The sequence below is a fragment of the Podarcis erhardii genome (genome assembly GCF_964252035.2).
Source record: "Podarcis erhardii genome assembly, chromosome: 4".
Taxonomy (NCBI): domain Eukaryota; kingdom Metazoa; phylum Chordata; class Lepidosauria; order Squamata; family Lacertidae; genus Podarcis; species Podarcis erhardii.
In genome coordinates this window covers 57,529,416-57,554,932 of record NC_138508.1, presented here as the reverse complement: position 1 = coordinate 57,554,932, position 25,517 = coordinate 57,529,416, and the positions used below count along the sequence as shown (strand labels likewise).

Below are 25,517 nucleotides of genomic sequence, written 5' to 3'. Positions count from 1 at the left end.
AATTTGTTTTAATGTGACTAAAAAGGGACTAAAAAGAGGCAGGCTTGGGAGTGAGTAGACAGAAAAAAGAGAAAAGCAGACATATATGGCCTAAAAACAAAAAAGTGGGTCCTGTGTTTAGGGATGCAAGAAGGCAACCAATTTCTGTTCCAACTGTATTTCTCACAATCAGCAGTGTTTCCTTTCTGCTGCCATTTGGTTTCCACTAAATATTGTGTTATTTATCTTGCTGTCTACTATTTAATGTAATTTATGCAATTAGTTACATAAGTTACTTAAATTACAAACTTAACACAATGATGTAATTATTTCCACACAACCCATTGGATTGATTGCCATTCTGGGCATGGCATGAATAAGCAAACATTGGCAGTTTCTGCTTCTGTTCCCATTTTTGTTGGAATTCTCCAACATGCCCTACTGTTTGCGGTTAAAGACTGATCCTTGAACTGAAAAGCTGAAGGTTGGTTGAATCAGGCCATTAAAGAGCGACCAAGCTGATAATCTGAAAATAGCAATACTTTTATTTTATTCTCTGTTTGTTACATTGTTAAGTGTTCTCCATTTTCAGAAAACAAGAGCTCTAATTTGGAAAATAATGCACATACAAAGATCCTCTAGGAATTTACTATACAGAAATATACAAAGCCTTTTCATGTTAGTATCTTTAAAGTACCGAGTTAGAATACCAACATCCTAATCTTTTGATTAGGTACATGAATCAGGTACATGTCGTTCACTAACATTGTCTAAACTTCAAAATATGAACAAGTCACCTGGGGGAGGAGGAGGAGCAGGGGGTAGAAAGAAGACAATGTTTACATATATCTACAACAGTGCAAATGTATCACAGCGTGCAAGCAGCAATAGTCTCTAAAACAGCAAAACCAAAAGGAATCCAAAGTAATGCAGGGGTGCATTACACATCCAATAAAGGAGAGCTAGTTGACAGACAGCAACCTTGACTAAACTGGTGTCCTCTAGTTGGGCCACAACTCCCATCAGCCCCAGCCAACACAGCTGTTGATGGGACTGATGGGTGTTATAGTTCAAAACATCTGGACAGCATCAGCTTAGTGAAGGATATCATACAGTATATGCACACTTCAGCACGCTGAGTTTTTGACATTTTACTTGCATTGACTTTTGCGTTTTGTTTTTATTTATTATTTTTCTTTTTTAAAAAAACCCCACCCACATACATACACACATTAAGTATCTTAAATAACTAAATAAGGTTTAAGGGCAACAGCTCGCTGCATCTGAGAGCCAGTATTGTACAAATAGTTTAAACCCACCGTCAGCAATACCATACACTACAACTCACATACAGAAAATCATTTTTTTTTAAGATGGATGTCTCATGATCATTAAAAAAAAGAACAATTCAATGTTTCATTTAAAGCTACAAGGACAAATATTGTTGGATTCTTTTTAGACTATCAGGCTACTAAAATTTCGGCAAAACCTGAGGAAGAGAAGGAGCTCCACAGACTATTTAGTACTTCCAGGTTTCTAACAGATCACAAAAATAAAAGGAAAGATAATCCTCTGGAAAATACACTTACAGTGCAAGCACAAACCTAATCCTGTCTACTCAGACGTAAGTCCTATTGAATTCAGTGGTACTTACTCTTGAGTAACTGGGGTTAGACTTCATGTCAACACTGAGATCTAATAAATGAATATATAGACCTATAAAACTGCCATTTCCTACTTTTGATTTCATGTTTTTGAAAAGCAAACACCTTGAGCCCTTTTCACAAGAAAACTGCAGGTGTGTTGAATGTGTAGAGAGAGAAGGAAGAGGAGGAAGATTGTGGCTACTGTTGCTGACGCCAATGCTTGCATGTTCAGCCTGAGCCAAGTCTATGCACATGCCAGGTGTATGTGTGATATGGGACCCTGCCTTTTGCTGGTTCCTGACTGCGCATAGTCCATACACATGCAATCTGCAAGCACATAGGGCCTATTTGTACATAGGAGGGGGAACAGTGGGCACAATCCTGAGTCGTCCCCCCACCCCATGCATTCGTGAAATGAGTTTCTAAGAAAGCAAGAAAGGAGACCCCGATGTTGGAATAAATTGATAGGAACTGTGCAGTTTCCCTTTTTAACTTTTACACAAATGTCATTTCAAAGGCAGCATTTCCTTTGCCATTTTAAGATCCACTTGAGTGTCCTTTTTAAATGGAAAAACATCGTTTGGGCAGGATTCAGTACTTAGTTGGAATACCAGAGGCATTATGAACATTCCACGATTGCTTTGAGGTCAGGTGTCTCACCCATTGCTATGATAGCAGATGGCTCACATGCTGTAGCAAACATGGCCATTGCCAAGCGCTTCCACAAGCAAGAACAACAGCATGCACAATTGTAACTCCTGTGGAATTATCTCCAGCCGCAGAAGCAGAAGATAATTGCTGTAGCTATGAATACATAAATGATTGAAAAGAAACAATAGGCCACAGGTGCAATTCTTTCACAGTTTTTTTTTTTTCATTCCTTGCCAAAAAAAAAAAATAATTCTCATGTTTTAGTTTTGTAATGGAATGCACCAATACAAGTGGAATTATTCAAATCTGCTAGATACTAAGCCAGGAACATGTTTTTTTCAGTGCCTGATTCACAGAGTAAATAACCAGCCTTCATCCACCTGCTGTGCGGGCTAGTCATCATGGGAGTTGTAGTCCAACAACAGCCAGAGGACACAAGGTTGGCATGGGCTGCGGTATACAATTCATCACACTGAAAAGGAGCTATAAGAATTATCATAAGCCACCGGTAATAGAATTTGACATTTCTCTATAATTATGGGGCACAGCCTCTATAAAAGCAGCTAGTGACAGGTCATACCAATCCCACAACCAATAGAAAACAAAATTCCCTAAAGCACCCACTAACATTGTGATAATTGAAACTTAAATATATAATGACTAGTGTCATGCTTGCTGTATTAAGGTAAATTGTTCAATTTATTTCTGGATTGACTCATTTCCTTGTTAAAATTTCATTTTCCAAGCTGCACCACTTTAGCTTCGTCCCATGGTGGCAGATTTGTTCATTTATTTATGAGAAAGTATGCCGTGGAGCAACTGAGTAGGAATAAGAATATTATAAATGTTTGTGGCAAAAAGAAAACAATCCAACTTTAAATTCCCAAAACTGAAAATACAAAATGGACATATTGGCAAAGTAATTTGAGGCTATTATGGAAAGCATCAAGAAGCCAGTTCTTCCTGCCCAATCAAGTTCTGTTTCATCTTAAGTAAATCCATGACATCTAATTCATCAATCGCAAACTGTGGAAGGCTGAATGTGGCTATATCCTACAATCAGATGACATTTTGTGACATTCACCTGCTCTAGGCAGTTTTAGCCCTTTGCCTCTTCATGGCAATATATGGAAGATGGATTATTATGGTCAATCATGTCTGATTTGATGCATGGACAAAGTGGACAGCTGGGGGTCTCCTGCCACCAGCAGGAGGTATGTTGTCCCAAGTACAGAACTGATATAAAGGAGAACATTCTAACGTCAGCTTGGAACATAAGAACACAAAGAGGTGTCTTGAATTTTCATTTCGTCTTCCATCAACTTCCTGTTGTGCACCTGTTCCGTTTTTAATCAAATTTTGTGCGTGAGGGAAAGGTTTACACACTCACCTCAATTTCAATCGAACACAACTGTTGCATTGAAAACCCATCACTGACTTATTCTGAAAGCTGTGACAGCTTTCTGATAAAAGAGGCACCAGAATAAAACCCAACCCAACAGATTACCACCACATGCAAATTGGAAGGTTCTCTTGCAGCATTCTTTCACTGAAAAGTGAAGTGTCTTAAAACTTGGAGGTGGGGGGATGGGGCATCACATCAGAATGATCTGCTCATTGTATTATGATTTAATGATCTCAAGTTGAAAGAGTTGTGCCTTTAATACGGGTTTTTGTAACTTTTTTAAAAACAGAAACCTGTTTAACCTGAATTACAATAATGAATTTGAGGACACTCAACTAGATAAGAAGTCTGGTTATTTGAACAGCTCCCAGATTACAATGACAGGCATACACTGTCACATCAGATTACTGCTGCTTTTGGGTAAGGTAGACCTTATGGGTTACTGGAAGCCTGCCTGCACTTTGGGTCTCTAGTTAGTGGTACAGATTTGAATCCTGCCATATGTAAAAAGGAAAGAACTTATTATCTCTAGCAATATAAATCTGTTCACAAAACAATCTAAATTGTATTAAAATGTGCCATTTATCACTCTAGAAGTACCGTAAATACCTCTCCTTCAGTCTTCCAAATTGTGGAGAGGGAGAGACACCCAGAAGCTGTGGCTTATTCTAGCAGTTTTGGTTTAACAAAGATCTCTTTGAAGTGCTTAAAATAGTCTGTTGAACAATGGCTCTTCTAGATTACACGCACAAAAGGGAATCTCACTGTGATCCAATTTCTCTGAGTGGGCCATTTTATCTAGTTGCTGAATGAGCTGCTGAAACAAAACCACTTCTGGCCTGAAAACAGCCTTATTTGATTTGCTCATAAAGTCAACATAATGCCATTCATTCAATTTCCCAACCTGAGTGCACTGGGCTGAACTTGGCATGACATTTGGATCTCTTCCAGATCTAGGGTGCTTTACTGACTTCCTACTCTGTTAATATTCCATATCGCCCTTTAAACTGTTGGGTAAACCCACAATTACTATACAAAATTCTGCCAATATACAGAAGCACATTGGCTTGGCAGAAATCAGGAATGCAGAGCAGAGCCAACTCCCTTCCAATTACCCTTCATTCATTTTACGAGGCTGACTTGGTCCGAAAAGAAAGCAAAATGTTAATGGATGGCAAAAATTGGTTAATTATTGTTTAAGACTTGGGATAGTCAACGTTGTGCTCTCCAGACTTATTGGGTTCCAACTCCCATCAGCTGCAGCCAATGGTCAATGGTGATGGAGTCTAACAGAATTTGGACAGCACCATGTTGGCTGCCTCTGCTTAGACCACTTGGTTGCAATCTAGCAACCAAGCAATCCAGCAAACTTAAGCCATTTTATTTCAATAGGGTTGGGACAGTAGAGAATGGTATAGTGGGGCAGTGATGCCCACTTGACCTCCTGACAACTGAGGAGCTGCTGCTTACCAGAAGGAGAACAGCAAGGCAGTGGGGAGGTTGACATGATGCAAATGCAGCAGATGAGCCAATCCAGCAGTCCTGCTGATGCGTTTGCACCATGCTGACCTCTCGGTCATATTTCCCTTCAGCCTTTCCCTCCTGAAAGTAGCAATGACTCAGCTGTTGGGAGTTCCCATGCTGCCTGCTACTGGGTTAGAGCCACCGAATCGCTGTGTTGGGTTATGATGGAAGTATGTATCAAAATGTTTTGCAAGAAATGTATGATGAAACTCATGAAAAACAGAACCGATGACTTTTGCTATACATGCTGGCCTTGCAAAAACCAGAAGAACTACATATACACCAGAGAAAGGTTTTACTATTCCATAAGGAGTCATGACATTGCACCATTGGCAATTCTCCCTTCTGTCAATATCTGTGTTATTAAAATATTTTAGAACATTCAAACACGTGTTTAGATCTGATTCTATTTTGCTTAGACTGCCTCAGATTCCCAGTGCAGGAACACTCAAGCTTTTGCATCCACGGGAGGTAGTTAAATGTGGACAATGAATATTTCAAACACCATAAGAAACATGGATTGAAAGAATATCCTGAAAGAAAAATGCTAAAAGGAATCATTTGTGGAATCATTTATAGATAAAATGCACTTTTTGCACCCTAGAATTTTTTTTACAGAGTTCATGGAATTTGACATTTCATTGTAATATTGTGATTTGGGAGTATGAGACCAGCTCATGAGAATAAAGCTCCAGAAATCTGTATGTAAAGAGGACATCAGATATCAAATTACTTATATATCCTTTCTTTTAAGAAAAAAACCCATTCATTTTATAAAGGTTTGACGAATTTGCAGACATCTGTTTTCATGGGGGATTTCTTGTGGGGAAAATACGTGCAAAAGTTCAGGAAACTTGCAGTGATGCAACAGGATGAGATAATATATTCCTCACATTTCTGCAGGACATAGAAGAAAGATCCCCAGCCATTTTTTTTTACCTTGTTGCCACATGACTACAGCTACCTTACAAGAAAACACAGCTTCCATGAGAAAAAATTCCTGTGATCAGCAGCGATGTCTCCCAGATGTGAAACAAGATTCCCTTCTAGTTTGTCTTCCTAGTTAAAGCTAGAAAGCATAAAAGAAATATGACCAGACCCAGTCAGTTCACAATCACGGTTAACTATGCATCCATTAATCCATCAGGACATGGTTTTCTATGGGCTAGATCACAATTCCACTTGCAACTCGGCACTGGAGACTTGTCTGCCACAATCAGACAATAACAACAGTCTACAACTGCATGTTGTTTGTTGCATCTGCTTCCTCTCTACCTCTCTGCTCGAATCTTGTATCTGAGGACAAAGTAGGCAATGAGGCGTAAGGAGATGAAGAAAATTCCTAGCACGATGAAGTCTAAATAAAGTTTAGCATTTTCTACATCCAGCTCTTTGAGGATGGCCTCTGATTTTTGAAAATGGCAAGTATCATCTTTGTCGCAGTGGAGATCTTCCCGGTCCAAACCATAGATGGATAGAATGACACCTTCAAATCCGTATCTAGAGAAAATAATAGTTTGCAAGGTCAAAGCGGAATCAAATCTATCAGACAAAAAATAATAATCAAGTACCTTAAAACAACAGCAATTGAATTAATTATTGCTTAAGGGGTTGGCCATTTTAATCACCATATTTACATCCATGATGATCCACGTACAGTCCCAAAGCTAAGCCATAAAAGCAATAATGACAATATCAGTAGCTTTAGTTTCTGCTTGTGATTGTTATGTGTTGCACAGTGGGAATATGATGCTAGATCTGAACGCAGTTCTGAACCACTGCTCAGTCATAAAATTCGCTATGAAACTCCGGACAAATCATAAGATCTTACTAACCTAATTGACAGAGTTGTTGTGAAGGTAAAATAGGGGGCATACATCAGAAAACAAGCCAACTGAGAAAAGAAAAAATCCCTAAACAAATATTATTGGATACCCAGATTAGGTAAGAACAATCCTAACTGCAGAAGCAGTTTCCCATATATGAACGCAAACTAAATCTTGCTAGATTGTAGCCATGTATGAAACCATCAAACAGATGGCACCTCTCACCATATCACTGTTTTGGCTTTATCAGCAGGGGAAAAGGGATGCCCCAGCCTTTGGTAAAGGAGAAGGTGCACTGGGAGATGAGATCATCTTCCCTTTTTTTGCTGTTTCACTGACTTGCAATTTTATTGTATAACTTCTTGTGTTGTGTTTTGGCTTAGATTCTTCATTAGATTTTGCTGTCTGTGTATTTCTGTCCTGGGACCTTCAGGTGAAGGGGGGTGCACAAATGCTTTAAATAACTAAATAAATTCCAGTTTCTGCAGACTGGTCACCTGCTGGGAAGCTGGCGAGGGCGATTAATTGAAGTAAACCTGCAAGGATCTGTAAAGTGGGGCACTTCCACATCTCTGTATAATGACACAAGGCTAAAACTTCCATTTCTTCAGTAGAGAAAGGCAGAAAAGTGTATTGCCTAGCTGTGGTCACACAGGGAGTATGTGCTAACGCTCTCTGAACTAAGCTTTGAAAGCAGGATTCTCTGGCTCAAGTCCTATATGCTATCAAGTTGATCAGACTTAGGCAAACATGGTCCCTTTAAACACAAACCACACCCATCCATTTCATGCACATGCTCTCATTTTTAAAATGTGCTAACTCTCTAAACTAAGAGGATGCATTAATCAATGGTGAAACTTTAGTAGAATTGCACTTGAAGTGCCAATCAGCACCCTTCACATTTACCTGACATATGAGATGTAGGACAACCATTGGAGGTAAGCTGGAATGGTATCAAAGCTGACAAAAAATCCTGAGAAGAGGAGAACGGGGATGGCTGTAACAGGGCCTACAAATGTTGCCACCTAAAACAAAAAAAACAGGCAGATATCTAGATTAAAAACTAAAGCAAAATGAGGGTTGCATTTTTGCCAGACCATCACTAACAGAAGGCTTTTCAGTGCCAATGGCATTTGTTGGAAGACATGCACCATCCTTAAGCATGCCAAGTAAACTGAAGCTACAACTGCCGAAAGGAACAGGGATGTGTAATACAGCCTTCGCCAAGTCGGTGACCTTCAGAGCTCTTGGACTACATATCTGATCTTCAGCTCAGTTGGTAGAGCATGTGACTTTTAATCTCAGGGTCAACGGTTTGAGCCCCACATTGGGCAAAAGATTCCTGCATTGCAGGGGGTTGGACTAGATGACCCTCGTGGTCTCTTCCAACTCCATACTACTATGATTCTATGATCTCATCAGTGCCCACCAGCATAGGCTGATGGGAGTTGTAGTCCAACACATGTGGAAGGCAGCAGCAGCTTGGCCAAGGCTGGTGTAATATCACAAAAAAAGCAAGAGCCAAGACCTGGAGTGAAGTGGATGCTGCCCCAATCAGAAGCCCCAGTGACTGAGCCACGAGTGATGTCATTGTCCCCAGTGCTGCAAACAGGACGAATCGGAGCGCATCAGAGGGTTGCGAGGTCATCCAGTACACAATGCTGCAATATGCTACAGGAAACATAATCTGCAAAGAGACAGACATCTTTTAAGGAATATGGCATTATACAACTTTTCTTATTTGATATAAATAATCGGCACTGTTTTTTGCTTAAGGGAGGGAAGAATGGGAGCTTCCTGCTACATCAGCTCTTTATGGTATCACTGTAGGTTGGCATCTTTCCTTTCCACATCGTGATGGAACACAAATGAAGAGGGAGAATACATTTTCTTCATCTTATCATGTAAGCCACATTGGTTTAGTAACTGAACTTCAACCAGTGTCCACCAGCACCTTTCAGAAGAGCGCTAACATATTTTGAAATTCACTTTTGTTGTTTTTAGAAAATATATCACATAGTGGTGTGCAGAATGTTTGTCTAAACTCCCTGCATACTGCCCCTACCCCCAGACTGCTCCAAGGGAGGCCAGGCCACCAACAGTCATGGTATGCGTTGTCCCCAGCGGCGGAGCACATGCCCGCGCTGCCCAGGGTGGGCACGCTCCCAAGGTAGGCAGGGCGTGCTCCCAAGGGGTGTGGGGTGCAGAGGGTGCCCTCCCAGGCACGGGATACCCACTTGGGTGCACGGAACAGCGCGGCCTCTGCAGCCAGGAGCGGAACAAGCCGCTCGCCCATGACTGCCAAATGTCACCCCCCTCAGTGAAGGCACCTGGGTTGGTCCGTCCCCACCGCCCCCTTCCTCTGCCCCTGTTTTTCTCCACTGCAAAGCTGCCCCACATGCACCCATTCATTTATATGGAAAAGATAACTGAGTGCGTTCTGGATTCCTCCTGTTTTGCTGTTTTACAAAATTACAGAGAGAGATGTGAAAAGACAGATCTACCTGAAAAGGGACGTCAGCCATCGTTTTAGCCAAGTAGTAGGCCTTCAGACTGTACCAGTAATTCAGATGTTCTCTAAGAAATACGCCCATCTCTAGGGGAACTATGTTGAACAATTAAAAAACAACAATAGATTAATAATAATAATAATAATAATAATAATAATAATAATAATAATAAATTTTATTTATATCCCACCCTCCCCAGCCGAAGCCGGGCTCAGGGCGGCTAAGAACAATAAAATAATACAACATTCCAAAACCATTTCATTATAAAATGAAACTGATTGCAATTGTAGATTATAACATTATGATTCAAATGTGATAGCTGGGCTTTACAAGGTGGTGTTCCTTGCATTCAGTCAGCATAAAGGAGCAGATAAAGTGGAAGAGGTCCTAGGTTTGCAGCTACAGCTTACCAATTCCACAGCTAACTTCCTGCAATATGAGGTGAGTGACGAGTGGGCCTAATTTGGCCCATGGGCTGCAAGTGCCCACATAGACCTCCACTGCCCTGGCCATAACTGCTCCTGCCTCACCAGTTGGGGGGTGATTTTACATGCATGCACTGGTCAGCACTGTAAGCATGTATTCCTTTTAGAGGAAAAGCAGGATCTTATATCAACCTATGTATATATTTATATATGAATTTTAAAAATCCTGTAGGTGGCCTATCAACCTACTAGCTGTAGACACAGAAAATACAGAATCACAAAAGGCTGAATAGTGATTTACTTCTGGGTCGCAACAATTTGTGGGCAATGAACAAAGACAACACACCATTTTGGGATTTCAATAATAATAATAATAATAGTTGTAAAGGCCATTACATTTCCTTGCTTGATTAAAATCAATTAAATATTCAAGAGGGTGGAAGCCAAGTCACTGGCAAAATTCTCACAGATTTCAACAGCATCACAGAAATCCTTAAAAAATGCCTCTTGCATAGGTCATGACTCACATGTAAGGACTGTCGGCATGAGAGCAGCAAACATGAGAAACAACATGGAAAAGAAGAGGAAGCCAGAGTTGCTCAGGACTTTTTTGGCTTCATTTCCAATCCCCAAGTACAGCAATCCTATGAGGAGTCCAATGCCAATGTGTGATGTGATCCGCAGATGCGTCAAAACCTGGTAGGAAGGAAAAGATATGCTTGTGTTAAGAATGTTTTGAGTTGACAAGTGCTGTAACATAGCTCAATTTGGTAGATATGGATCTATCATTTGTGCACCGTACAACAGGCTATCCACATTCCATACCAAGCTAATGCATGTTTGGGACTGCAACTCTCATCATCGTTTGGACATTCCCAAAGGGAGGAGTTGTGTTTTTTTTAAGCATTGAAACCAGCCTTACCGAATCCCTCATTATGGTGAGAAATGTTCTTTTAAACAGAATGCAAAACTGAGTAAGGCAGCTGGCTGAGAAGCTGTGACAGCCTTCTGTTGATGAAGAATCCTGAAGGAATAGACAAACAAAAAGGTAGTTAAATGTACCACTCAGGACAGTCATTAGTTCTGGATCAATGAATGCAAGAAGAACTCTGTTGAATGAAATGAAGGACCCATCTAGTCAAACATCCTCTTTGCAACAGTAGCCAAGCATATGCTTCTGAGATGCCGTCTCCCAGCAACCAGTATATGGTTGTACACTAGAGCTGGTTGTTCCCCCATTCAGCCATTGTCACCACTGTTGGATTTATCACCCGTGAATGCATTTAATCCCTGTTGAAAAACCAGTGCCCGTTGCCACACCTTGTTGAGGTGAAGTCCATAACTTAATGGCGGGTTGGGGGAACAAGTGCTTTCTACCTGAGTTTCCCTTCAGTTTCAGATGATGAGGAAGAATGTTAAGCACTTGCAAATAACTCTGGATGAAGTGCTTCACGTGAACATGACGTTTCAGGCTTTAACTTTTTTTAAACACAGCTCAGATTTTTTAAAAAACAAAACTCAAATATGAATGTTATCGACCTTTTATTTTTGTTGTTTATTTCATAAAATTTATATACTGTTTGAGTGTAAATAAATAAATAACCCTCCAAGCAGTTTACAAGAATAAAGGCACAATGATAAGGCAAGAATGATAAGCATCAGCTCATCAAATTGAGATTTTGTTTTGACTCCCTCCCTCCCCAAAAATCCCATAGCATTGAGAATATTAGAAGAAATCAATTAAGGAGAATGTGAATATGAATGCTTTCAAACAAATTCAAGGGTTGTATAAAACTAAGTTTTGTTCAGAGAGGACCCACTGAAACAAACGGACTTCAGTTAGTCATGCCCACTGAATTTAACAGAACTACCCTGAGTAGAATTAACATTCGATATAATCCCAAGTTAGGAGAATTTGCTTAACAAGCTTGCTTAGAGGTCTTGGCTGTATAAAACATTAATAACAAAGTTCATTTCCAATCAAATGTGTCCTCAAATGTCTGGTTTGTGTAACCTTGACGCAATGGCACCAACCATGATGCAGAATTGCCATTCTTGAATTGCTTATTTCTGGCTTATGTCAGTAGCATTGAGCCCCCCCCCCAAGGCGTTTGAAGGGCTGTAGCAATTAGCTTGATCCCCTTTCTGCAGCCACTTAAAGTAACAATTTTCATCTAAATTACCTCTTCAGATGGTCTGTGCCATAGGAAAGGGTTAAGTTCACTTTCTCCCCCAGAGTTTCTCTTGAAATCGGCATCGCACATTCCCTCTCGGACTGCCCTTACTAGACGACTGTTCTGGTCTCCATACTCTCCGGAGGCAACTTCCATCACTAAACAGAACAGAAAAGAATCATTCTATCCACCTCCATGTGAAATAGTCATGGAAAAGGCACAAAACAATCTCAGCTGGCAGGTATATTCAGAAGTGGGTGCAGAGATATTTTTGCACATTTGTGTAAATGGTGGGCCCTAAAGTTCAAAGGCTAGCAATAGCTATCTCAATACTCCATGCATTTGAGAAAGTGGGCTCTAGATTACAACAGATACTGAACTCAGGATTATTTTAGATGAGGCTTCTATCCTACTGGACCTCTGAGGATGGTAAACTGTGTTCCACAGGGGGGAACAAAACTGTACAGCAGAAATAGGGAACCTGTGCTCTTTCAGATGTTGTTGGAACTACAAATCCCATCATTCCTGACCACTGCTGATTGGTGGGAGTTGAAGTTCAACATCTTAAGAGATATTAACCCCTGCTATTGCTATTAAAGCACTATGAAAGACAATTGCATCTGGGACGCAGAAACTGCATCCTGAAATTATTTCAGAGAGTACAAAATTTTGGAACAAAATCCAGCCATGGAAATCTAAGAAATTCAACAATTCCATGGTCATAGCAGGTTTCTGGGACATGGAAATGCTTGTAGCATCTAAACCCGTGATATTTTACTTCTGAAGAAATGCAGGTCACGGGTTGCATGCAGAGATACAATATGAATACAATGCAGCCTGTTCATAAGTTATGATGAACGCATGATAGGGGCAGGGGTTGCAACTCTGTAAGCTACACACCCCAGTATGTTCACTCCATGTGCAACATCATAGGGCAAACTAAGATTATTAGACAGTTCCTGCAGAAGGTCACCTGCTCTTCAGACATGCAGTACACACTATACTGGCACTTTAGATGAAAGCTGGACTATAGAAGTAGCTTAAAGCATGTTGCCTCCTTCCCCAGTGTGGTGCCCGCCGAATGTTTTGGACTACAGTTGCCATTATCCTGTAGTCCAAAACATCCAGGTGCAACAGGTTGCAGAAGTCAGGACAGTGATTGTAACAGCTTCGAAATATGTTATAGGCTTAATCGCAGGACTAAGTAAGTGTAACACCTTGTAAGACCAGACCCATATGATTGTAATATACAGTGGTACCTCTGGTTACGTACTTAATTTGTTCCGGAGGTCCGTTCTTAACCTGAAACTGTTCTTAACCTGAAACACCACTTTAGCTAATGGGGCCTCCTGCTGCCTCCGTGCCGCCGGAGCACAATTTCTGTTCTCATCCTGAAGCAAAGTTCTTAACCCGAGGTATTATTTCTGGGTTAGCGGAGTCTGTAACCTGAAGCGTATGTAACCTGAAGCATATGTAACCCGAAGTACTACTGTATAGGGTTGTCCACTAATTAAATAATTATCATTGAACACCCCCTGACATTTATTTGGTTACCTTTACTTTATACGTTGATGAAATGTAGGGTTGCCATACGTCCGGAATACTGCAGTTGCAAACAGGTGTAAATTGGTGAAATGTCTGGGAAAATCTGGACATATGGTCGCCCATGTCGGTAGTGTCATTTTTGATGATTTTCCTCAGAAATAGTTAAAAAATGTCCCCCCCCCCCAAAAAAAACAACCCCACCTCAACAACTTTGCCCAAAAAAATCTCCGGATTTTCACTTTTTGAAATATGGTAAATCAGTTTGAAACTTTTAAAATACCAAATTTATTAGCAAGTCCAGCCACTACGGTTTCAAAATTCAAATAAAACTGGACTTCTTGGATTTTTCTATTGAACAGAAGGAAGAACTTCAGGTAATTCAGATTTTTAAAATCATTTCAGTTGTTCTGGGGAAATGATGGTAGGAAACAAGACATGGCATTGCCTGCACCCCAATTTTTCATTTCTAAGAACTTATTCATGTGCTGAGTTCAGCATGCTTGCCTACCACTAGAGGGTGTGATTTAACAAGAAAGAGTTTATCATTTTATGACATATATTAAAAATAAATTTCCGTTTTGCTCTCAATAGCTTGTTCAAAACAAAAACAAATAAGCACAACCAAGAAATCATTCCATTTGCTCACCAAAATCTGCTGGATTGTGGTACGTTGGACAATTTAAACCCAAATCTCTCAAGTAAGGGACTAGGTTTAACACTTTCCCACGGTAAATGCACTGCCCTTGGCTCAAGACATAGAGCTGAAAGAAAGAAAAAGAACAAATGATAAATAATACTCGAGACTGGCTGCCTTGTAAACCTATTCAGTAAACCACTATCTGATCAGAGGGGAAAGTAGCAAGATTCCTTGCTAAGAGTCTAAATCAAAGGACACTGCGACACAGCAACGTCCGAGGGATTTTAGTATACTTATCAGGAAGCAATGTGATTTCTCAGAAGTAAGTAGTCTCAACTCTGAGGCCTTCACTTCTGGAAAACACATGAAGGGTTTTTATCTACTAAACTCTGTCTTCAGACACATAGTGGAAAACAGGCTGAACATGAAACCATCAAAGAAAGAGGAGTAACCGAGCAAATTGATTCTATAATTGTCATTCTTCTCTTGCTTTCCGCTGAGGGCCCCTCCAGACTAATACTTCATTGTAGGTGCATTCTGCAGCACAGTCCTGATACAATGGATCCCTCTGCCAGGGACTCTGCTGTAAACTGCTCCCTCCCTTGCAAAGGAGTTGCAGTCATGTTGGGGTTTATTTGCATGCATTGGCAGATAATGTTTAATGAGGCCCTCAGAGCACTTTAAAGTGTCACCCAATCCCAGCTGTGGCTCCTTGGAAGCAATTTTTCCCAACTGGAATGACTGAAAAATGTGCTGCCGTGATCATGAAAATCACCTCCAGGGTGGTGTACGTTAGGTTCTCTGTGTGAATAGATCCCCAGGAACCATCAAGATCCAGCCTATCAGTCCATTGACTTCTCTGTGACACACAAGGTTTCCATATAAAAAGGGGGTGTCGACATGCAGGCATTTTCAAACAAGCAGCCTCCCAGAGGAACTTCTGAGGTAGCAAAATTTCGTGAGTATATGTGGAGTGGAACTGCCTTTAAGGCCACCTCAGCACAGAATAGCCATGGTTCTGTGGGAGTGCATCTTCTTTCCATCCAGATAGGGGTGGGGAAGCCCCCTCTCTGAATGACTCTGGAATGCCACTGCCAGTCAGCATAGATACCACTGAGATTGATGTGCAGCATCAGCCTCACATGAAGCTTATGCAGTGAGGAAAAGAGAGAGGAAAAATACATACTCTTGGCCATGAAGCGAGACTGGGAAGCTATTCTATCTGTATGTCAGTGCAATGAGATCTCAGATACAGTATTGTGGCCTAGGAAATTAGATGCAGCTGTGAGTGCACTCTTTATACATCCATGCGTGTGGCAAAAAAGAAATCAAAGTAAGTACCTGGTCAAATTGCTCAAAGAGTTTGGCACTGGGCTGGTGTATAGTGCAGATAATGGACCGACCACCCTGTGCTAAAGCCTTCATCAAGGAGACGACTTGAAAGCAGGATGCACTGTCCAGGCCGCTAGGAAGAAAAGGAGTTTGTCAGGCTTGTTTTTTTCACTCGCTGATGTTCATAATAGCCCCTTTGAATTAAAAGAACAGAAGCTCCACAATCCCAACAGGGTTTGGGTAGGAGGAGACATTTCCAATGAGCTGCACTGGCTACCACCATTGGCTCTCCCTGGTTTTTCACATTTTAGTTTAGCAGCTACAAGATTGCTCTTAACATCTTAATGACTTCTGTTCCCTAAAGCATCCTTCTCGCTCCATCTCACTTTCAGCTTTTCGTATCTTGCACCTGTTGGCCAACAATATACGTCCTAGTTTTCAAAGGATCTGGGACCTTGCACATCTCAGTACACTTATGGCTGCCACTGTGAGCTTCTGTTTTATATGCTCAGGGTTCCCAAGCCCTGGGAAACCACATTTTTGGTTCTGCATTGCAACTTCTGTGTGCCCTATTAACAGCACTGCTTGGAAGTTCCCTGTAATGCACTGGCAGCCAGAGACAATGGCACCAACTGTCAGCAATCAGCAGAATCAGAACTAGTGAAGTCAGCATCATATTGTATATTGAACCATAGAATTGTAAGGTCAGTCATCTGGTTGAAACCCCCTGAAATGCAGGAATCTTAACTAAAGCATCCATGATAGACCTCTACTTTAAAAGGTACTGGTGAGCACATAAAATTCCTTGTTAGGAGTTTGGGGGGTGGGGGTGGAATGGAGGAAGTAGAACTGGAACCATATAAACAAAGCAAAACATGAAATAAAATAAAAACAGAAAGAGTTCAGGAGTGGGGAGATTAAGGAAGCGAAGGAACTACCTTTGGATGGAAGAAGGAATAATTAGATTGAATGATAATCAGTTTTAAATAAACTAAAACCAGAATGGGTTGTGGGGATTAATGAAGGGAAGGGATTGGCTTTGGATAAAAGATGAAAGAATAAGAGGAAATAATAATCTACTACATGCATTCTAGCAATCAAGTATTTAATTTTTTTAAAGTATTGGTTTTCTGCCTTGGCCCCATGCACTTTACCACATGACCCTTGGAGGGTGGGCCATGGATCAATGTGGTACTGCAAGCCATGCACTAAATAATGATGATGATGATGATGATGATACCATCTTTAGGTTGGAATACAAATTACCTGGTAGGTTCATCAAAAAACATAACTGGCGGGTTGTTCACCAGCTCCAAAGCAATAGCGAGACGCTTTCTCTGCCCCCCTGAAAGACTTCCGGTCCTCGTAGTGGCACAGGACAGCAAACCCAGAGCTGTCAGGATCTCCTTTACCTGAAATGAGGGACAACAAAGTACCGTATTTTTTGCTCTATAAGACGCACCAGACCATAAGATGCACCTAGTTTTGGGAGGAGGAAAACAAGAAAAAAATATTCTGAATCCCAGAAGCCAGAACAGCAAGAGGGATTGCTGTGCAGCGAAAGCAGCAATCCCTCTTGCTGTTCTGGCTTCTGTGATAGCTGCGAAGCCTGCATTCGCTCCATAAGACGCACACACATTTCCCCTTACTTTTTTGGAGGGAAAAAGTGAGTTATAGAGCAAAAAATACGGTATTTCAAAGGGTCTTCACAAGTGCTGTCCACATTCAACAGGGCGGGGAGACTCCAGCCTGCAGACCAAATCAGGACCCCCTGTTTGGTCCGCTGGGGCAATTTTCAAAAACCAAAAAAAGCAGATGTCATATCTGATGTCAGGTGTGGGGCAGGTAGAGATGTGTCTGGATCAGCTGCATGAGCCAATCCCTGCAGCAAGCAGGATTGAACCCCTCCCACCCATTAGTTGATGTGTGGAGAGTTCAGTCCTGCTCGATTTGGGAACGTTCATCAGTGCAATCTCTTTAACTCACTGTTTGCGACGGTCTCTACAACAAGGAATTTCCTTTCAGCCACATACCCCAAACAACTATTTATACTGCTGTCTATACAAGATCAAAAGCTGAGCTGCAAATCTAGCTAAAATATAATATCCAGCTGTTAAATGAAGTATCCTTATAATTGTCTGAACATTCCTATGAGTACTTTCAACATATTTTTCTTTCCTCTTTTATTCTTACATTGAGTGAAATTTAACCATTAACTTCTGGTCCTATAAATGGTAGGCAAGCAGCTGGGGCTTCTTTTTAATAAGCATGTCTTCAATCTGCCCTCACCCCAAAAAGCACAAAATTCCAATAGTATATCCTAAATTCCTTTGTTACTGATATAAAGAGTGCTGCATACATATTTCATCCCCCCACAAGCAAGGAGGAACTAATTTTTAGCTCAGTTTTCACAATTACATTAAAAATATTCAGTATGTTTCATTTATTCCTTGAGCAAAGTACTATACATACCATTTCCCTCCTGCCTTCATCTTTTTCCTGAAGTTTCAGATGAGCAGATACCTGAAATATTAGGCCAAACATATTCCTTGTTAGACACTCATCTCTGAAGACTCCATCAACTATCAACATGATTGACTAACTACAGTTCCCAGGATGCTTTGGGGGATGCCATGACTGTTTAAAGTGACATGATACTGCTTTAAATGTATAGTGCAGATGTGGCTTAATTCGGAGCCTTCTCTTAGATAATTGAAGCTCCTATACACAGGATGCCTTTGAGATTAGAATGCTTTTCAAACAAGCAATGCTTCTGTCTTGAGGAAGTGCAATCCAGCAAGAGTCCTTTACCACCTCTTTTCCTCCTTGACTCTGTATTTAAATCGTTTCTCATGATCAGACAAACCTTAGGAAGAAGAGAGTTGCACGAATGGCACACTTGGGAAGATTGGAAATCAGTTTGATGAGAGAGGAGAACAAATTGATAACACACCATGTACACCTCTCATCCCTCCAGACTATAACTTGGTTCAGCTTGACTCAAGTTGCTATGGAAAGGTAAGGTTTACTCATGTAAACATCTTACATAGGCCCCCATTGTATTTAAACTTAAGGAGGAAGTCCATATTTTTATTCAACGAGAAGACCCTCTTTATGTCTCCCTCCCTGCAATTTCCTGGTCTCTCTAAGAACCAGGAAGTTTCAGAGTTCTGATCTTTGAGTCAATGAATTGCTTTCTGAATAAACAGTGGGTGGGTAATCACACAAAGACACTTGGACTTAAGAGCCTGCTGGATCTAGCATCCTGTTCTCAGTGTGGCCACCCAGATGCCTTCTGGGAAGCCTGCAAGCAGGACCAGAACACAACTGCACTCTTCCCACCTGTGATTCCCAGCAAATGGTATTCAGAGACCTACTGCCTCTGACATAGCAAAGAACACATGAAGGTGTTGACAAAGCAAAAACAGTGGCCAATAGCAGCAGATTTGTTTTATTTATTTTTTTCCTTTGGGCAGCTGCAATTAAAAAAAGAACTACTCTGAATCTTTTGATCCTAGAAGGTATGTTTAAATAACATTTAAATAAATATTTTCCCAAAAGGTCCTCAATATAATAATGCATTTATTCGCTGGAAAAATGAGTAGCTTGTATTTGACCAGGCCATCCCAGAGCAGTTGACCCTGTAACTGAACGCTCTTCAGGTCTCTGCACAAAACTGCCAAGTGGATTTCACAGAAGCCTGGACAGCGGACATTTTTAGATTTGTCAGCTCAGATCAGCCTCTCTGGCACTAGGCCAAAGGCGGCTGGCTTTGCCTCCTAGCCCAGTGTTTGTTTATGGAACAAGCAGCCTTGTTGAGAGGGAAGTGAAGGAAGAGGCAAGGAGCGTGTATTTTGGTCGTTCCCAAAGACCTTGGACTATCATTAAACTGAAATCACAGGGAGATAAGCTTTAGTTAGATGCATCAGGCTGGAAAGGATATTTCAAAGACCTGCCACTGGCAAGACAGGCTCTTCTATACAGGGAGCCACACTTTCTATGCACATTAGAGTATTAATGTGTTTTTGCTTTATATACTGCAGCTGTATCTTCTGTGTGTAAACAAGTGACTTCCAGAATTGAAAAGCAGGGGTGCAGAGTAATGGATGGCCAGCCCTTTAATAATACAGATTTGTAACTCAGGCTCTTTTCTTAAAAAAAGAAATATGGATACGGTATCTATCTATTTTTCCTCACAAATTCTCTTCTGAATCCCCTCCACGAAGTGAAAAAGGCAAGTGAGGCGCTTCTCATTGCCCTGTTGTGGATGGTAGTGGAAGGAGAAGGCCTTCTTTGCAGTGTTGCTCTGATCATCAGCCTGCACCTATAGTCACAATAGTGGTTCCCTATAGGCGTGGACAGTCATCACATTACTGGGCTTCTGGTACCCAGGCCTTTGGAAAATCCAATTAAATTCTACCAATGCACAATGTCCCAGACAGTGTCCCCCCCCCTTAAAAAATGTTTAGGGGTACTCTCATTTTGACTCAATAAAACCTCCATTTTATAGTTCAATTCGGGGGAAATAAATACAGTAAATGGACAAAAGTACAAAGATTCATAAAATGTTTAGGGGTATGCATACCCCTGCGTCCCCACAGAAAAAAAGCACTGGTCCTAGGGTTGTTTGTTTGTTTGATGAAAGCCTGCTGTTTTTTATTGTTTTACTGTTCATGAGGGTTTTTAGACATGTTGATTGATGACCTTTTCCCTAGGTTTTATAATCTTAATTGTATTTCTTTAATTATTTAATGTTTGTTAACCACTCTGGAAAGTCTTGATCAAGGTTTTATCATTTCAGACGTGTTTTATTGATTGCTTATTTAATGCTTGCGCTCTGGGAATTATTTTGAAGAAGGACAGTTTAGAAGTACGGTAAATAATGAATAAAATGGGACTTCTTCCTTTGAGCTATAAAACAAACTTCTCATTGCCTGCTCCAAGGCAAGAGCACAGTGATCAAGTCTACAGACTGCTTCACTTTGCGGCACTTAAGCCTGCAAAGAGGTTTGTCAGGGTAACAGCACACAGGGTTAAGCCTTATAAAGGATCAAGCAGTCCTGAAGCCACAGTCATGGGGAAGTTCAGGTGGAATATGGTTCAATTACCATCATGGCTTCTTGGACAGTAAGATGTGGAAGTAGCATGTCATCTTGCATTATGTAACAGGACACTTTGCGGAAAGAGCGCAGATCACGGGGTTGTCCATTGATGAGGATCTCTCCTTTCATCCCAGTCTCTCTGAAATTGGTCAAGAAAAGAAAAAGAGCATGAAACTTTCCTTCACATCCTTTAGGGGGAGACAAAGCTAAGGGCTGGCTTGCACTTAGGGACTGACTTATTTGTCAAATACAGTTCTCTGTTTCCCATTTTTCAGTCTTGAATTCTGTTCTCCACATTTCTGCACAAATTTGCCAGTTTTATGCATATAATATTTTATGAATTTGTAGTAAAATGATCAATTTTCATTAAAAAAAATCCTCATGGAAGTTCATCTGCATTTTGATGCAAATTTAGCCTTATGTAAGTATGCAGATTTGACTAATGCACTCACTTTTGCAAGTGATTTCCCCTAATACAATGCATTGTTATGGTATTCTCACTATCATGTTAATGATTATGCACTCTACATTTTTGTAAACATTGCTTGGCTAGAAAATTCCATTCCCAAATTAGGAGACGTGTAAATTTTGAAGGATAGCTATTCTTTGGTTCTTAAAGTGTGAATTAGGCAGGTTTGCCTTTAAAGGTGAACTGAACCAAATTTGTTTCCTACCCCTATGTGCACTTTACATTTTTTTAAAAAAGACATGCAAGTCAATTATGCTTCTGCAGATGCAAGTAAACACAATGTGTGAAGTGATCTCACTCACTCATCTGACTCACCGAGAGCTCCAAGGCTGTTTTGTAAATCATAAGATTGTAGACAAGTCCTACATTCAGAAGACTGCAATGAGCAAATCAGCCCTCGGAGCAGGTGGCATAGTATTTACTTCTAAATCTCTGGAGTTCTCTCAATCATGCAGCACAATGAGTGAAAATATTTGTCTTATCAAAACACTTGTAGACTTTAAACCAGGGAATCCAAATCTGCAGGAGCAGGTTTGAGCAACAGTGTTGCTGATATGTATTAAGGCTTTTTTTAAAAAAATATGTTTTATAAATACAAGGTGAAATATTTGCTTAAGAACAAGGATTAGACCTAAGGTTCTTCTATGTATTATAAGGTAAAGGTAAAGGGACCCTTAACCATTAGGTCCAGTCGTGGCCGACTCTGGGGTTGCTGCGCTCATCTCGCTTTATTGGCCGAGGGAGCCGGCGTTTGTCCTCAGACAGCTTCTGGGTCATGTGGGTAGCATGACTAAGCCATTTCTGAACCAGAGCAGCGCACGGAAATGCCATTTACCTTCCCGCCGGAGCGGTACCTATTTATCTACTTGCACTTTGACGTGCTTTCAAACTGTTAGGTTGGCAGAAGCTGGGACTGAACAACGGGAGCTCACCGCGTCGCGGGGATTTGAACTGCCGACCTTCTGATCGGCAAGTCCTAGGCTCTGTGGTTTAACCCACAGTGCCACCAGTGTCCCTGGCAGCAAATGCAAGTTTGTGACAGTGAATAAATATGACAAAGAAGGTGCAGCCAATTCTGGTTTTCCAGTGGGCATAAATGCATTCTACATACGTTTACAAGCACATGTTTGTCATCTCACATATTACAAGTTTAGCTGCACACTTAAAATTAGTTATATCTAAACAACATAATGTGGGAATTGACCGTTGCCCTCACTCACCTGTATCCTGCCAGGATGTTCATGAGAGTTGACTTTCCAGCTCCAGAAGGACCCATAATGGCCACAAGTTCTCCACTGCTGAACTTTCCTGAAATTCCTTTCAACAAGGTCTTGAAACCTGCAAAAGAAGGTGGTGCAATGTTTAGAAGTTTACCCCACGTCTTCCTAGTCATTCTAGCCGATTAGAATCTGAAGTACTTGCATCCCAAGATTGATTTAAGACTCAAGATGTCGCTAGTCTCTACACAAGCTAGCCCTTGTCAGGTAGCCTCAATTTAAGTGCTTGGTTTGATATTCAATATGTAATAAAACTATGCACTGCGGAGAGATCTTCTCTGTATTTTTCCATTTTCTTGAAAAAATCTTACAAGGAAAACATAAACAGTGAACATTTATTTGTTGTAAATAAAAGCTCTTTACCATTTTATTACCTACGATCTTTTCCCTAGTAGAGTTGTCTTAGCATGGTATTTCAAGCACGCTACACCTTTCTGGGTTTTGTTTATCTATTTCTTCGTAGTTTAAGAGGCAGAAATTAGGTTGTTGCAGCACCTACACTTTGCAACTCCCTGCCTGATGACATCAGGCAAGTGCCTTCACCGTACTCCTTTTGGCGCCTGCTAAAAGCATCTTTATTTAGGCAAGCCTACCCAGATATGTTCCTGCCCACCTAGCAGTTCAAAAGCACGTCAAAGTGCAAGTAGATAAATAGGTAGCACTCTGGCGGGAAGGTAAACGGCATTTCTGTGCGCTGCTCTGGTTCAGAAGTGGCTTAGTCATGCTGGCCACATGACCCAGAAGCTGTCTGAGGACAAACGCCGGCTCCCTCGGCCAATAAAGCGAGATGAGCGCAGCAACCCCAGAGTCGGCCACGACTGGACCTAATGGTCAGGGGTCCCTTTACCTTACCCAGATATTTAGAAAGTTGATGCGAGCTTTAACCTCTTTTTAGTTTATTATTTCAACTTTTTGAAAGTCTCAAATCATTGTTTCTAATTCTTCTTATTGATAAAATGTATTGCCTTGTCTCTTTTTTTGTAAACCGCTGTAAGTTTTGTTTGTTTTTACAATCAAGTGGTGCATAAATTTTATGACATGATAAATAAATAAAACAGTGAAACTAAGATATTCACAGGATATAGTGATGCCCATCATCTAAAATGGCTTTAAAAATGGGATTAGACGAATTGATGGGTGAGAATACTACCAATGGCTACTTCTTAACTTCCAGGATCAGAGGCAGGTTGCCTCTGGATTCCAGTTGCTGGAAAATATGAGTGGGGGAATGCAATTGCACTCCTGTCCTTATGATTGTGGGCTTCTCAATGGCACTGAGTTGCTGCTGTGAGAACAGAGGCTCAGCTAGACTGGTAAAGAAAAAGCGATTTATGTGTGTGGTATGTGTGGTATTACACTGTGCCACCAGATGGCGACATGGAGTCTTGTTTTTTTTCTACCTGTTTTCCCTGTTTAAATATACAACACTTAAACTGAAACACTTCTTTGATGTGTCTAGATCCAGGCTAGGATGCTGAACTAGATGGGCCCTTGGTCTCATCCAGCACGACTCTGCTATGGTCACAGAACCGCAGGAAGTGAATGTGAGAAAGCAAGTTTGACATTCAATAAGTCAATCCTTTTCATCTTCATCAGCCATTGAAAAGCCAGATTTGAAAGAAAAGGCCTAGAGTTTGCTTGTAATTTCTGCATTGATTTTAGCAGACTGCTCCAGCTGCTATACCCCCATCATTTGTGTTTATACAGACATTTTGACAAACATGTAAGAGGTTTCCAATGTACTTGTCTCTTGAACAGTGTTCAAAACGCAAGCCTCACTGATTTCCAGGAATCTTCACAGTATGAAAAGGAGTTGAAAGCAAGATAAAATGTCACTCCGTATCCACGCCTTTCAAAAAATACCAACTGCATACTGAAAAGCGCTCATCATAAATTATTTGTCAAGGTGCAACTTTAAGTGCATCCCGCAAGCTGCGTTTAAGCTGCCAGTGTGAAAGAAGGTTTACAATGAATGCTGTCAGAGATGTCCACCTCCGAACAAGAATAATGTGTGCTGGGTGAGAACATGTAGCAATTGTTCAGGAAACGTCACTAGCTTGATGGAAATGACTTAACTGCAGAAAAAGAAAAATAGAAATTTGGATCCAGGCAGTACTGCAGGTATGCGGGAACCTGTGCTCCAGATGTTGCTAAACTACTGACATGTCAGACCTGGCCACGGTGATGTATGCCATAGTTACATCTCTGTTGGACTACTGCAAATTGCTCTCTGTGCAGGTGCCTTTGAAAAATGTTTGGAAGTTTCAGCTGGCCCAGAATGCTGCAGCCAGACTGCTCACTGGGGCTAGTTGCAGGGAGCATGTTACTTCCTTGTGAAAAGAACTGGCCACTGGTCTGTTTCTGGTCAGAATTCAAAGTGATGGTTATCACCTATAAAGCCGTATGTGGCTGGGGCACAGGATACCCGAAAGATCTGTATCTCCCTTTACTAATCTGTCCAAGTGCTATGATCCTCAGCTGAGCATCTGTGATGGCCTGGGAATCCGATTCAGAGGCTGAACCGGAGGAATCCCAGCCTGCACAGGAGTCCCCGCCTCCAGGGCCATCTGAGCTGGGGCAGGGCCTTGATTCTGAAGCGCCTGCACCTGTGCCGGATCCTCAGGAGCAGGCACCAGGTGAATCCACTCTGGCTCCAGAGGCGATAGAGGACGCATTGCCTACAGGTGCGCCTCTCCCAGCCCTGTCGGGGGAAGGTGAGTCTTCCCCTGGGTCCAGTAACCCTTCGGCCTCTCCTGAGCTGCAGAGGCTCAGGGCAGAGAGGTGGAGGGAACTGGTTTCTCCCAGGAGGAGTGCTCGCCTTAAGGCCAGGAGAGGCGGGTGGGTCACCTGGGGGCCAGGACCGCCCCTGGCCTCAGAGAAGATAAAGGCTAGTCAGCCCGGTCCCAGGTTGCGGGAGCAACGTCGTTGAAGAGCTGTTTTGGCCAGCACCCAGTCCTGTTCCTCCAGAGTTCCTGTCCTTGCCCGGCTCCTCGCTTTGGACCCCGCCTCGCCCGT

At 41.5% G+C, this 25,517-nt stretch overlaps 1 protein-coding gene across 2 annotated transcripts in view; it reads right to left on the bottom strand.

Moving 5' to 3' along the window:
- Positions 1 to 501: 501 nt before the first annotated feature.
- The window catches only part of ABCG1 (ATP binding cassette subfamily G member 1), a 48,651-nt gene continuing 23,635 nt past the window's right edge, over positions 502 to 25,517 (bottom strand). For both annotated transcript variants that reach the window (XM_081859208.1, XM_081859209.1), the window contains exons 3-15: positions 22,446 to 22,563; positions 20,763 to 20,895; positions 18,127 to 18,177; positions 16,921 to 17,066; positions 15,664 to 15,787; positions 14,332 to 14,446; positions 12,150 to 12,298; positions 10,889 to 10,990; positions 10,494 to 10,662; positions 9,536 to 9,636; positions 8,560 to 8,718; positions 7,938 to 8,056; positions 502 to 6,705 (exon numbers count right to left, since the gene is read on the bottom strand). In XM_081859208.1, coding sequence (XP_081715334.1) covers positions 6,477 to 6,705; positions 7,938 to 8,056; positions 8,560 to 8,718; positions 9,536 to 9,636; positions 10,494 to 10,662; positions 10,889 to 10,990; positions 12,150 to 12,298; positions 14,332 to 14,446; positions 15,664 to 15,787; positions 16,921 to 17,066; positions 18,127 to 18,177; positions 20,763 to 20,895; positions 22,446 to 22,563 — 1,715 coding nt within the window. In that variant the 3' untranslated portion in view covers positions 502 to 6,476. The remainder of the gene's footprint in view (positions 6,706 to 7,937; positions 8,057 to 8,559; positions 8,719 to 9,535; positions 9,637 to 10,493; positions 10,663 to 10,888; positions 10,991 to 12,149; positions 12,299 to 14,331; positions 14,447 to 15,663; positions 15,788 to 16,920; positions 17,067 to 18,126; positions 18,178 to 20,762; positions 20,896 to 22,445; positions 22,564 to 25,517) is intronic.